The sequence below is a fragment of the Phyllostomus hastatus genome, unplaced genomic scaffold (assembly GCF_019186645.2).
Source record: "Phyllostomus hastatus isolate PE091 unplaced genomic scaffold, TTU_PhHast_1.1 phas_contig_86, whole genome shotgun sequence".
Lineage (NCBI taxonomy): Eukaryota > Metazoa > Chordata > Mammalia > Chiroptera > Phyllostomidae > Phyllostomus > Phyllostomus hastatus.
This window is the reverse complement of record NW_025333977.1, coordinates 17,726,053-17,739,298: the sequence shown is the minus strand read 5'-3', so window position 1 is coordinate 17,739,298 and position 13,246 is coordinate 17,726,053. Positions and strand designations below refer to the sequence as shown.

Here is a 13,246-nt window from a genome sequence, read left to right as displayed (position 1 = left end):
TGATTTTTGAGATTTCTAAAACAAAGTTAATAATGAAAGTCATGTTATAAGCCTACCCCTTAACCTACCAAGACACCTGCTCTCTCAAGAAATATGTATTCTATAGTAAAGAACTAGTTGGAATACTTGACTTCTCTGAGCTTGTTTATTCAAATGTGACATAAATAATTTCTCAGGAAGTTATTTTGGGAAAATGTAATAATGTAATCAATGGAAAATATTTGATAAAATTATTTTAATTACAGACTATTACTAAGGATTCATTTAAAATTTAATTTCAGAAAAGGTTTAAATGTGCCACATAAATGTGACTTACACTCCTTAATTTTTTATTGGTATCATTTCATTTGTAATTTTAAAGAAACTAAATTTTGTGGTATTTTTTAAGCAAGTACATTCTTTTAGATTTGGAAGTAAAAAGAGCACCATATCCTTTGCATATTACCTTTTTAGCAAAAATTTCACAAAAATTAAGAAATTTTTTAAACAGAATTTAAAATCTGTATGGAATGTTGAAGGGATAAACATCAAAAAGCAACAAGGATAACTGAATTCACAAAAATCTAGTATTCAAAAATAAGTATTTCATAATGCTATCATTGATTTTTATTAGTCAATAAAAATATTTGTTTTGTATACACTACTTTTGTAACCAACAAATTCAGCTTATTCCTTATCAATCTATACAATAAATTTTGTATGTAGCTATTCAATAATATTGAAATTAAGTTTATGGCTAGATTAATAGCTCATCTATAAATTATTAAATTTATTGCTTTCTATTTGGAACTTGCTTTCAATATTTAATCATGAATTAGAAAATTAAGAGTTTTGAATCAAATAATACTAATTTGTTTAAATCTTTGTAGATCACTGATCCAAATAATAGAAGATATGAAGTTCCTCATCAGTTTGCACAAGAATTTAATGGAAGTGCAGCTTCTAATACATTGTATGATGTGCAGGTTACAGAAAATCCATTTAGCATCAAAGTCACTAGAAAAAGTAATAACAGAATTTTGTAAGTAATTACTTTATATTTACATAACTTTAAACAACTATTCAACTTTATCCTATGTTAGAATTAGGAAAATATTAAATCACTTTCAGGAAGAATAGTTTTTCCTTCCAAAAAAGGACGGGTGTATATCTTTGTAAAGATATAATAATACAGGGGGTTTATTTCCTGTGGATGAAAGGTGCAAGAATGGGCCAACCAAAGCCAAAGGTGGAGAGTATCAGTGACTCAATGTTAGCCTGGCTATATTTTCCCATACTTAGGGCCCCTATTGTGACCTTTCCCTGTTATTTGCCATACTCTGTTATCAATTTGTAGGATGAAATAGTTACTACTCAGAGAGGGGATAATTTTGATAGTAATGTTAAAAGACTTTTAATATATATATATATATATTAAATTAAATGGAACATTTATTGTCTAACTTATAAATGTAGTATGAGGAATATAAGTGACAAAGAAGTTAGCAGTTTTCAAGATGAATTATCTTGCATTTCCAAGAAAGGTTAATTAAGCAGTCAAGATCAAATTTTTGCATTTACTTTTCTTAAATATATTTTAATAGTTTGCAATTATTTTATGTAAAATCACAAAAACACTAAATGTTTTTCACATGTTTCATAGTATATATTTGATGTGCATAAAACAAACAACCTTTATTCTTTTTTAAAAAATAATTTTGAGCTTAATTTTAGTATATAGGTCAGAAGTGAGAGTCAGAATAAGACTTCATTTTAAAACACTGTCCCTGCAGAAAGGCAGAACTGGGTTTGAAATCTGACTCTGCTGCCCACCAGTTCGTCCCCTGGGAAAACATGAATTAATTTCCCCAATTTCTGATATTTATCAAGTGGGATTGATAAAGGTACTGTTCTTTAAGGAAGGAGTATATTGGTGATGATGAAGCACATTGTGTTGATGGAATTAACAAGCTCTGGTTATGATGTAATGCATGTGTTCTTAAGAAATGATCACAGCTAAAGAGTGACATATTTACAATGAAATAGTATGGACCCATATTTAGTAGAATTATTTTATTTTTAGTTTATACTCTTATAGATGTCCCCATTTCCTCCCCTTTGCCCACCTCCCCCCAGCCCCCATCCTTCTTCCCTCTGGCCATCACCACACTGTTGACTGTGTCTATGGGTTATGAATATATATTATTTGGATAATTCCTTCACTTTAACATTTTTTATATCTCTTTTATGGTACAGGTTTGACACCAGCATTGGTCCTTTGGTATACTCTGATCAGTATTTACAGATCTCAACCAAACTTCCTAGTGAATATATTTATGGTTTTGGAGAACACATTCATAAGAGATTTCGTCATGATTTATATTGGAAAACATGGCCAATTTTTACCCGAGATCAACTTCCTGGTGATGTAAGGAACGATCTTTCTTGTTATAAATAATATCATTATACTGGAGCAGATGGTGTTTTTAGCCTATTTGAAATTCTCCAGTGTTACTTAATTCAGAAGTTTTTTACTGTAAGAGTAAGGATTGATAACAAAGTCATAAATTACATCAATAAGCAAACAGTATATTTTTATGTGTGCTTAATAGTTATTTCCAGTTTATGAATGTTCTCTTTCAATTTTCATACTTTATCATTTCCTTTTCAGTCACACTTGTATTTAAAACTACCCATGGCTAGTCATTTCATTAGAATAAATCCAAACTCTTACGTTATATTGGGTTATATTGGGTATATTGTAATATAGTGGCTGTTTATCTACTGGACATCATATGTCTACTTCTTCCTCTTCTATAACCTATGATAATCTTCTATAAATTCACATATTTGCACAGAAAAGTTGTTCTCTTTGTAAATACTGAAACTTGAAGTTCTTTATAATGTATACAATGTCATTGAGAACTCATTTTAAGTTTCACTGCATAAGAATTTCTCCCAAAATCTTTTTTATGCAGAATTAATATTTACTTTTTAACCCTTTATTCATATTTTAATATAGAAATCATCACAGTGTATTATTTGTGTATATACTTTCTCTTTCCTAAAGATTTTATTTATTTACTTTTAGACAGAGGGAAAGGGAGGGAGGAAGAGAGAGAGAGAAGCATCAGTGTGTGGTTTCCTCTCACGCACCCCCTACCGGGAACCTGACCCACAACCCAGGCATGTGCCCTGACTAGAAATCCAACCAGCGACCCTTTGGTTTGCAGGCTGGCACTCAATACACTGAGCCACACCAGCCAGGGCCGTTTATACATTTATTAATTTATGATTGCTTTGAGTCAAATTTTACCAACTTTTAAAATGCTGATGCTAATATTTTATTCCCCAAAATGAATAAGTACATTTGTTTTAAAAAATCTCATTTGATACAGAACCACTAATGAATTTTACCAATAAATTCTATAGTATCACTATCAGTAATAAACACCTAATAAACTCCTGGCTGATGACCTTGTAGCTATTTTAAATATATTTGAGCAGTCTTATTTCCTTCACCTTATAAGTATATTACCAATTTGCCTCCTTCATTTTACACACTTATCACTTCTCATCAAATGTGCTGCAAAAGTTCTGTGAGGGTGGACATAATCTGGGCATTCTCTGCAGTTCCTTGGGAATACATGGACATAATGGATAAACATGTCAACACCATGTCATGAATAGCTTCTTAAAGCTCATTTAATCATAATAAAACACAAAAGAAAGTTAAGTAATCTATTAATATTGTAACATATTATGTATTTTATCTTAATATATTAATAACTAAAATCAGTTTGATGTTTTTTGTGCTATAAAGTTTTATTCACACACTGTCTGCCATATGAACAAAACTAGGTTAATAAAATTAACCTAGAGATATGAGAGGTAAGTTATAGAAACAACTTGAAATTTATAAAAGCCATTTTGAATAATACTCTTTATATAGTAAATATACTTAAAATTTAATTTCCAACTTTTGTCTTATAGAATAATAATAATTTATATGGCCATCACACATTCTTCATGTGCATTGAAGATACTTCTGGAAAGTCATTTGGTGTTTTCCTAATGAACAGCAATGCAATGGGTAAGAGTACTTTATCTGTTAATATGTTTAAATGAAATTTAACTTGAAATATTTTAGCTATGCTCTTTATTCCAATCATAGATATTGTATATCAGAGCAAACGTTATTGTTAGTGATTTAGTATGTGGAATTATAAGTAAGTTTGTAGTTAGTGAGACAACGAAGTTTTGCATGTCAGTGCTCTATTTTGCTGTGTTGTGAGTTTCAGGCACTTTCCTTTCTGTTCAGAGTGACATTGAAATCCTGGCATAGATATGCCAAGGAACACTCCCCTTTCCTCAACCTCATTTGCTAAGATGTTAGCATGTACCACAAATAAAAAAGAGAAAGGTCTATATGGGGAGAGAAAGAAAAAAGACTTTTTTTTTAGTTTATCATAATTCATAAAAATGTAGGATCTTTTGATTTTAATGTTGTAAGTACAATATATATATTTAAGAGGTGAATTGGTAAAATAAAAAGCTGCAAAAATTAATAATTTTTCAGTAAGAACAGTAGTTATATGGTTTTCCAGACAATTAGTTTGTTTTACATATAGAAATATCAAATTTTACATGGTTTTTCTTAGAAATTAACTTGTAATAACATGACCTTTCAGAGAATCTTCATTTTAAAATAACTAATTGATACACAATTTTAGAAATAAATATTTTGTTTTGTAAAATGACTGGTTCTCTATCACTTACTATGCAATTTCTAGGAAAGTTTTTTCTAGTATTTGCCAGGGAAACATCTTGAAGTTTTGAAAGATGTCCTATCATAAATCTCACACTTGTTGGCATTCTATTTTTCCCCTGTATTCTTCCTATCTTCAATATCTTGTTTCCTCATAATTATTTAAAACACAGTGTAAAATTATGTGGTTAATATAAATAGATACTATAATTATTTTATCACTGTGTACCTTTTTCACTATTTACATATGCTTTTTCAATTTTTATTTTGCAGAGGTTTTCATCCAGCCTACTCCTATCATAACTTACAGAGTTACTGGTGGCATTCTGGACTTTTACATCTTTCTAGGCGACACACCAGAACAAGTAGTTCAACAGTATCAAGAGGTGTGCTTCATGTCCATATTACAGAATTGTTTTCTGCTATATATTGTATCTAACATGTCTACATATTTAAGTGACACTATTTAAGATATCTGGGGCCCGATAGCCAAATATATTTTTAAATCTTACCATTTTTCATGTCTGAGTTGGTGGTTTATATTTTTGTTTTTATTTTCTATACAGTGAAGCCTATGTATATTTAAATGTCTGAATTTCTGATTTAAAATTATTAGGCCATTGAGTTCAGGAGTTGAATTTCTTTGTAAGGAAGTATCTTCAAGCTTCAGGATGGGCAATGGATGTATGGGTTGAGCGTCCTTGTAATAAAAATCCTAGAGGCAGCTTAGTTATGAGAAAGACCAGTGGAACTTGTTGATGGACAGTAGGTAAACTCCAGGAAAACTGGCTCTGATACTTAGATGTATTTAGAAAGGCAGATTTGGAATCACAGTCTGAAGTCTTACATCTTAAGAGTACTGTCTAAGCAACTCTCACTTACCTATTATATAACATTCTAGTTTACCTGAGCCCAAGATGGACCTTAGGGAGATTAAAAATCAGGGCTTACCTTAAGCCTGATTTTCAAAGTGTCTTCCATATCATTGTTCTCCTGTGGCATATATAATAATTTCTGGTGTAATCATGGAAAAAGAAATCATTTTATTGGTATTAACTTTAAGGATCATGCTTGTTTTAAAAATCTTTTTTATTGATTATATTTTGACATATAATTCCCATTTCCTAAAATAATCTCAGAGGGAATAATTACTCTCGAAAACTGTCTTCAATTATGTTCCAAAAGCCTAAAATGAGAGTACCTATGATTATACACACTTGGGTAATTTATAATGTCTACCAATTCCCAAATTGCTGTTGATAAATGCAAATTTCAGAAAGAACACAAAAGTTTCAGTCTCTGTTATATGAAATCATAATGACAGTGTCAGGCTTGCCTACATACAGATTTGTGTAAAGCTAGCACATCATCAAACCAGGGGGCAGCACATTTTTAAGGGATTTCACATGTCATTTTTGAAATATTGATTGGGAGAGTTGACTATTACATGTTGATTAGAGCAGTAGTTGAGATTGAGTCATGCTTCACATGTGAATGCAGCATACATGTGGTGATGCACTGGCTTACATAATTTTATGGGTAGAGTTGCAGAGGCTTGAATTTAAGCAGTGACATAAAAGACTGGTCTATAATGGAGCACTATTAAACACTGCTGCATTCAAATGAGGCCCAAATTATGTGGAGAGTAAATAATAGAAATTTAGTTTATTGTTTGAAAGAAAACTAAGTCTCTTCTCTGTGCAACCTAACCTATTATTCTATAATATATACTAATAAATATTCTATGTGCTTTTATGAAATATGTTATGTTACATAAATAATACATAGAACAACCCACAATGAAAATTTAATCACATGTCCAAATCTTTACATACATTTTGTGGAACATTAAGATATTTATAAAGGAGTTTTAAAATATTGAGTTCTTAAAAGTTTTATTTGATAAGTTATTTTAAAAATAAGTTTAATGCTTACATTGAGTAGAATACAATATCCCAATATTAATGTTTCCTTTTAATTTTTACACAGTAGTATTAAATATAAATAATAATCATGGATATACACACAAGCAAACCTAAACCATCATGCTAAGTAAGATTGTCTGTCTTAAAGTAAACCAATAGTCACTTTTCAGTGAAAAAGTAATATTAGCTCACCCATATTTCCACGTGCAAAACCATGGTCCCTGTTACTGTGATGAGACACTGGTGCTCTGTTTTAATCATACACCAGGCCTACTTGGGCCACAGAGGCAATGGAAGGAGAGAATCCATTTGGTCCTCAGGGGAGAAGAAGCCATGGCCTAAGAGTGAATGAGATGAGACAAGTACCTTATAAAATAACTGAGTGGGAGCCTTGCATGACACATATTTTATTAGTATTTTTGAAAATGTAAGGGAATAGAACTTGTATACATTTTGAAAGATTTTATTTTATTTATTTTTAGAGAGATGGGAAGGAAGGGAGAAAGAGGCAGATAAAAATCCATATGTGAGAGAAACATTGACTAGTTGCTTCTCACATGCTCCCAACTGGGCACTTGGCCCACCACCCAAGGCGTGTGCCCTGACCGGGAATGGACCTAGTGATCTTTCTGTTTGCGTGACAACACCCAACCCACTGAGCCACACCAGTCAGAGCAAAATTGTATATTTTTAAACACGTTCTTTTCTTACAAGATCATTCATTCATTCATTCATTTCATAGTTAATGGAAGTGGATGTGAGGTCAATTTCCTTTTTCTCTGATCTCTTTGATTCTATTCATTTATTCTCCTTTTACATGTTGTTCATCATAGGCCTTTGCAAAGTTACTTAAGTGCTAACTTTCTAATTTTTCAACCAAATACAAATGGAAAAATGACAAAGCATAAATGTTTTAAGTTTTTAAGAACAGAATTCTAACAGACTATCTTGGACACATTTGAAAATGCAAGTGACACTAAATATTTATTTGAAATATGTAGTTAGATGAATGCTAGAAATATAATAGAATAAGAAGCATATTAATACTAAGTTGTGATGCTCCTTATTGAAACTAATTATAATCCATTTACTTTAAGCTCATTGGACGACCAGCAATGCCAGCTTATTGGAGTCTTGGATTTCAACTGAGTCGCTGGAATTATAAATCACTTGATGCAGTGAAAGAAGTGGTGAAAAGAAATCGGGAAGCTGGCATACCATTTGTAAGTGGGATACAGGGTTTGTGGGAAGGGGTACCATGTTAAATATTGTCACATAATAATAAGTGTGGGAAACTGTTAGAATTAGTATATATATATAATATATATATAATATATATATATATATTATTTCTAATAATATTTAACCTGTCTTTTAATGATAAAGTACATTTATTATCACATATAATGTCCAGATCAATGTGAAGTTTTGAGAACTTATTATGAGTTACACTATGACTGAATGCATGTTTAACTGTGTACAAAATCATAGTTTTTTAGTAAACTTTATTTTTAAAGTATATATACTTTGTAATAGAATAAAAATTTAATACATTATTTAACATGTAGGTTTTATTTTCTATACAATTAATCACATTATATCATAATACATATCCTATTATCATCACTGAAACAAATGTGAAGAATAATAATGCTTTTATACTTTAGAATTAGAAAAGCTAGTTTTTTGTGTTTTTTTAAAAGATTTTATTTATTTATTTTTAGAGAGGGAAGGGAGGGAGAAAGAGAGAGAGAGAGAAACATCAATATACAGTTGCTGGGGGTCATGGCCTGCAACCCAGGCATGTACCCTGACTGGGAATCAAACCTGCAACACTTTGGTTCGAAGCCTGTGCTCAATCCACTGAGCTACGCCAGCCAGGGCTAGAAAAGCTATTTAAAAAAAAAAAAAAAAACTTCAGTACTCTTTAGTGAAATTAAAGCAATCTAAGTTTATTTATTTTTAATAATTATATGCATATTACAAAATTTGGGGGCTTAAAAGTTGAAGTGATTAGAGAGTTATTTCAGTACTATTTGTTAATATACACTCTGCTTGTTTTTAGGACACACAGGTCACCGATATTGACTATATGGAAGACAAGAAAGACTTTACTTATGATAAAGTTACTTTCAATGGTCTCCCTGAGTTTGTTCAAGACTTGCATAATCATGGACAGAAATATGTCATCATTTTGGTAATGACAGATTTTATATTAATACAATTTTAATATTTATACTTTTGTCAGTTAATAGATTTTCTATAGTTTCTATTTCTCTGTTGTGTCTGTAATGTGCCATTGAGTCAGCTCTGATTACTAACTATCATGCCTGTAGCTTCTTTTATGGGGTCAAGCCATTTCATCTTTGGACTTCCTTTTTTCCTGCTGTCTTCTAACTCTTCCAACATTATTGTCCTTCACAAAGAACTCTGCCTTCTCATGATGTGCCAGCAGTAGGCCAGCTTTGGTCTTGCCATTTTTGTCATCAGCAATGTTTCAGTCTTAATTCACTCTATGACCCACTTGTTCATATTTCTGGTGACCCGGGATATCTTTAGAGCTCTCCTCCAGCACCATATTTCAGATGAGTCATTTTTTTCCTGTTAGTCTTCTTCATTGTCCAACTTTTACATACATATGTAGTAATTGGGAAAATGAGGGTATAAATGACCTTAGCCTTGGTTTCTAATGACACACCTTTGCTCTTGGTGATTTTTCTAATTCTTCTGTTATTAGGACCCTGGCATTTCCATAAGTAATCGTGCAGATGGAACACCATATGGCACCTATGAGAGGGGAAAAGCACAGAAGGTGTGGGTAAATGAGTCAGATGGGACTACAGCAATTGTTGGAGAGGTACATTATAATAACTGTTGATGTTGTGTTGCTCAGCTATTCTATTGTTCAGTGACAAAATTTTGTGTGCATGTATTCACATTCAAAACTAGGTTTGATATTTTATTTGTGTAGTAGAAAAATGTTAGGAAGAAGAAATTGTTCAATTATCTCTAAAACAGTTTTTATAACAAGACAGATCATTTTTAGTGTGATATACAATTAAAACTAAAGACAACAAAATATAATTAATTTAGATTATACAATTCTGATAATTTTATATAAATAATATATTATAGTTTGAGTATTTATTTGCTGTGTAATAAGTTTTATAGTTTGTATTTAATCCTCACAATAAATAATGTGATAGTTATGATCGAAGTTCTTAATTTATAGATGCGAGGGTGAATTTAGAAGATATGAAGTAACTTTCCTAATATCAAGAGCTAATAAGAGCAGAGTCAGGAAACTGCTTAGCTCTAAAATGCAAAATCTTAACCAGGATAAATATTCTTTTGGAGACAATTGTTTAAGACCTATCAAAACCTATAATGTCTAGTCTAACACATTGACTTTGTGATTCCATTTGTGAATACATTCCAAATGTATTCCTTTGTGAATACATTTCTGTATTTTAGTTAAAAGAATAAAACAGGAGAAGACATAAATTTATAAAAACATGTTTATTATAGCATTATTTAAAATATTGATGAATATCCTATCACTTTGTATCTCATTTACCAAAGTTAAAATTTCTGTTGAAAGTGCTCTTTAATTATGAGCTCTACCAGAAAACAAAGCAGAATTTCCCCTCCTATAAAATAATGCCTCTACAAATTGAGTACTGATATGGTGTGCATTATTTTATGCTTTACATTTAATCCTCACAGTAAAATAATGTGATAACCATGATTAAAATTCTTAATTTATAGGCAAAAAAAATGATTTTGAGAGAGGTGAATTTCTTACTTATAAAACCTAGTAAGAACTCACAGAATACATTTTGTTAAGACCTGCTCTGTCAGATAGGGACAGATAGATAACCAATACAAATGATTTGGATATAAAACAATACTATATCTCTTAATTTATTTGAAATTGAATTTACCTTGTCTAATGTTATTTTAAGTGTTGAGTAAAATAATTTAAAGAAACACCAATCATAAAGAGGCAGCATAATTTGTGTAGACTTTATTAGCATGGCTCTGATTAGAGTGTACCTGGTTTTCAATTTCTTCTCTGACACTCATTAGCATTTGACTTTGAACAACTTACTTAACTTCTCTGTTTATCATTTTTCTTACCTGTAAAAAGGGTTTAATTTTATTGCCTACATCATCTTTAAAATGATGATAAAAATAGTACCTTATATTCTTAAATCCCTAGTGAAGAATAAATGGACTAATAGTATTAAGATGCTTGAAACATTGCTCAGCACATATGTATCATACCTGCATTTGTTAGACCATATATACATTTTTTCATTTGAATTATTAAGAAGTAGTTGCCTTTGAAAATGAACTAGTAATGTACTTTCTATTACCAGACAATGAATATATTATATTTTTTTAACCAAACCTAGTAGGATGCTAATAATTAAATTAATTTGTAGTCAAAACAACAGACTCACCCCATGTACTTCTATTTTTCCCATCATAAATGCTTCATGTTCTCATTCTACTTCTTCACTTTAACTACTCTCTCTTAAATGCATTTTAAAGTAGGCCTGGGATTATTGTAAGCATGAATGGTGTATGGATTCCATATGCCTAAAGAGTTACAACATTATAACTCTAATAATTCTTCTCTACTCAGTTATTTTGAATTATAATATACTTGTTTTTAAAATTTATGTAAGTATGTGAATGATCCATTCTTCCAGGTGTGGCCAGGATTATCAGTATACCCTGATTTCACTAATCCAAACTGCATAGAGTGGTGGGCAAATGAATGCAGCATTTTCCATCAAGAAATAAAATATGATGGACTTTGGATTGTAAGTAGCTATTCTAAAGCAGCAATTTGGGGCAATAAAACTGAAATATTTTCAACTAAAGAATTATTCAGTTGACAAGATATATTTTGCATTTTATCAACATAACATTAAAGTATTTTATATTATTTTTCTAGATGTACAAATATCATACCTGTCATGTTTATGGGTTAGACAAAAATAAAAACTAAAAGCTGTAAATTGATATTTTTCACTTTTAGTAATACCCTTTATATAATAATTTCATTTCTGTTACTAAGGTGTTGTATCTTTATGGTTAATAATTTATAGTTGAAAGTCAGTTAACAAAATTTGTGGATAATCTTATAATAGTAAAACTCCAAAAACATTTATTAAGTCTACAGTAGTTAAACAATTGCAGTACTATTAACCTGAAAAACCCTTTAGAAACATTTTTGGTAAGTAGTGAAAAGAACAAATCAAAACTGGCAATCGTTCAAGTGTTATATCTCAAAATCAACAACAACAAATAAAATGCTAGATAAATGTTCTATTTATTAAATGGAAAAACGAATGTCTAAAAGTTTCCTTGGATGAAGTTTTATATCTGTAGTTATTGATAACCTGCTTCTAGGTTTATTGTATAGAATAACACTTGATTATAGTTAATGCTTTAGTATCTGTTGTTATGGAAATTATAACTGCATTTGTGCACGAAACTACATGATGAGCCTGGAATTCCATTTTTCAGAAAAAAAGTAGTCTGATAAACCTGAAAACAAAGAAAACATCAGGGATTTTGTTCATAGTTATTACAATGGTTCAGACTTTTGAAAGGAGAGATAATGAGTATCCTAGGACTAGTTATAATCTCTTTGTTTAGGGCCATGATATCTCTATTTTGTTTCTGTGCTCATTATTAATTTGGTCATTATTTTAGTTATCAATGTATTTATTAATTCAAACAATTGTTTAGTTAACAAGTCTTTATCTTGCACCATCAATAGAATTCAATAGAATATATCAGGTATGTTCTGGGGAATTACATCTTCTGTGGACAACATGAAACTGAGTGAAAGATTAAGCAAAATCATCAGGATTCCCATGATAGTAGTAGAATGAAGTGAAGAGGCTTTAGTTATTTAACAAAAAAGTGAGATCATGAGATCAGTGAGATCATGATGATAATACCTAGCAGTGGGTAGAAGTAAAAAGAAAAACATACTTGCTCTTGAGTTTTGTTTTAAATTCTAGCTCTAATTTCAGTTGTATTATTTAATTTAAATTAGAAGTTTCTTCATTCCTTTTAATTCTCTTTTTTGGGAAACAATTGGAGTCCATTAGAATGGAGTTAGGAGTATAAATGACACTTAAAGAGTAGTAAAAGAGATGCTGGCTGGTCTGTAGAAAGAGAGAATCCTCCAGTTCCTAAGTCCTTTCAAGACTGAAATACCTGATTCATCTCCAAAGAAGGAGGGGATGGGAGGAGGAAGAACATCTGAGAAAGGAAAAGTTGTTTTGATGCTAATACAGGAACACTTTGATTAATGCTTAATAAAACAAAACACATCATGATAATTAGTATGATTTCAAACCTCACTAAATATCACTGAATTCATTATATTATGTATAAACAGTGGAAAGCACTTACTGGAATAATTGCCAAATCCTACTACTAAGTGATTTCCTTAATTCTTAACTTGCCTCAGATTATTTCTTTCTGATGGAATGAATACACAGTAAAATAATTGTCATTTAACAGATGACATTTTGTTTTTAAATGA

General features: G+C 30.6%; 1 protein-coding gene across 1 annotated transcript in view; it reads left to right on the top strand.

Moving 5' to 3' along the window:
- The window catches only part of SI (sucrase-isomaltase), a 92,323-nt gene that overhangs the window by 10,816 nt on the left and 68,261 nt on the right, over positions 1 to 13,246 (top strand). Inside the window, exons 6-13 of the mRNA XM_045851294.1 lie at positions 870 to 1,021; positions 2,236 to 2,407; positions 3,973 to 4,072; positions 5,021 to 5,133; positions 7,770 to 7,895; positions 8,738 to 8,869; positions 9,410 to 9,529; positions 11,391 to 11,504. Of these exons, the coding sequence (XP_045707250.1) occupies positions 870 to 1,021; positions 2,236 to 2,407; positions 3,973 to 4,072; positions 5,021 to 5,133; positions 7,770 to 7,895; positions 8,738 to 8,869; positions 9,410 to 9,529; positions 11,391 to 11,504 (1,029 nt within the window). The remainder of the gene's footprint in view (positions 1 to 869; positions 1,022 to 2,235; positions 2,408 to 3,972; positions 4,073 to 5,020; positions 5,134 to 7,769; positions 7,896 to 8,737; positions 8,870 to 9,409; positions 9,530 to 11,390; positions 11,505 to 13,246) is intronic.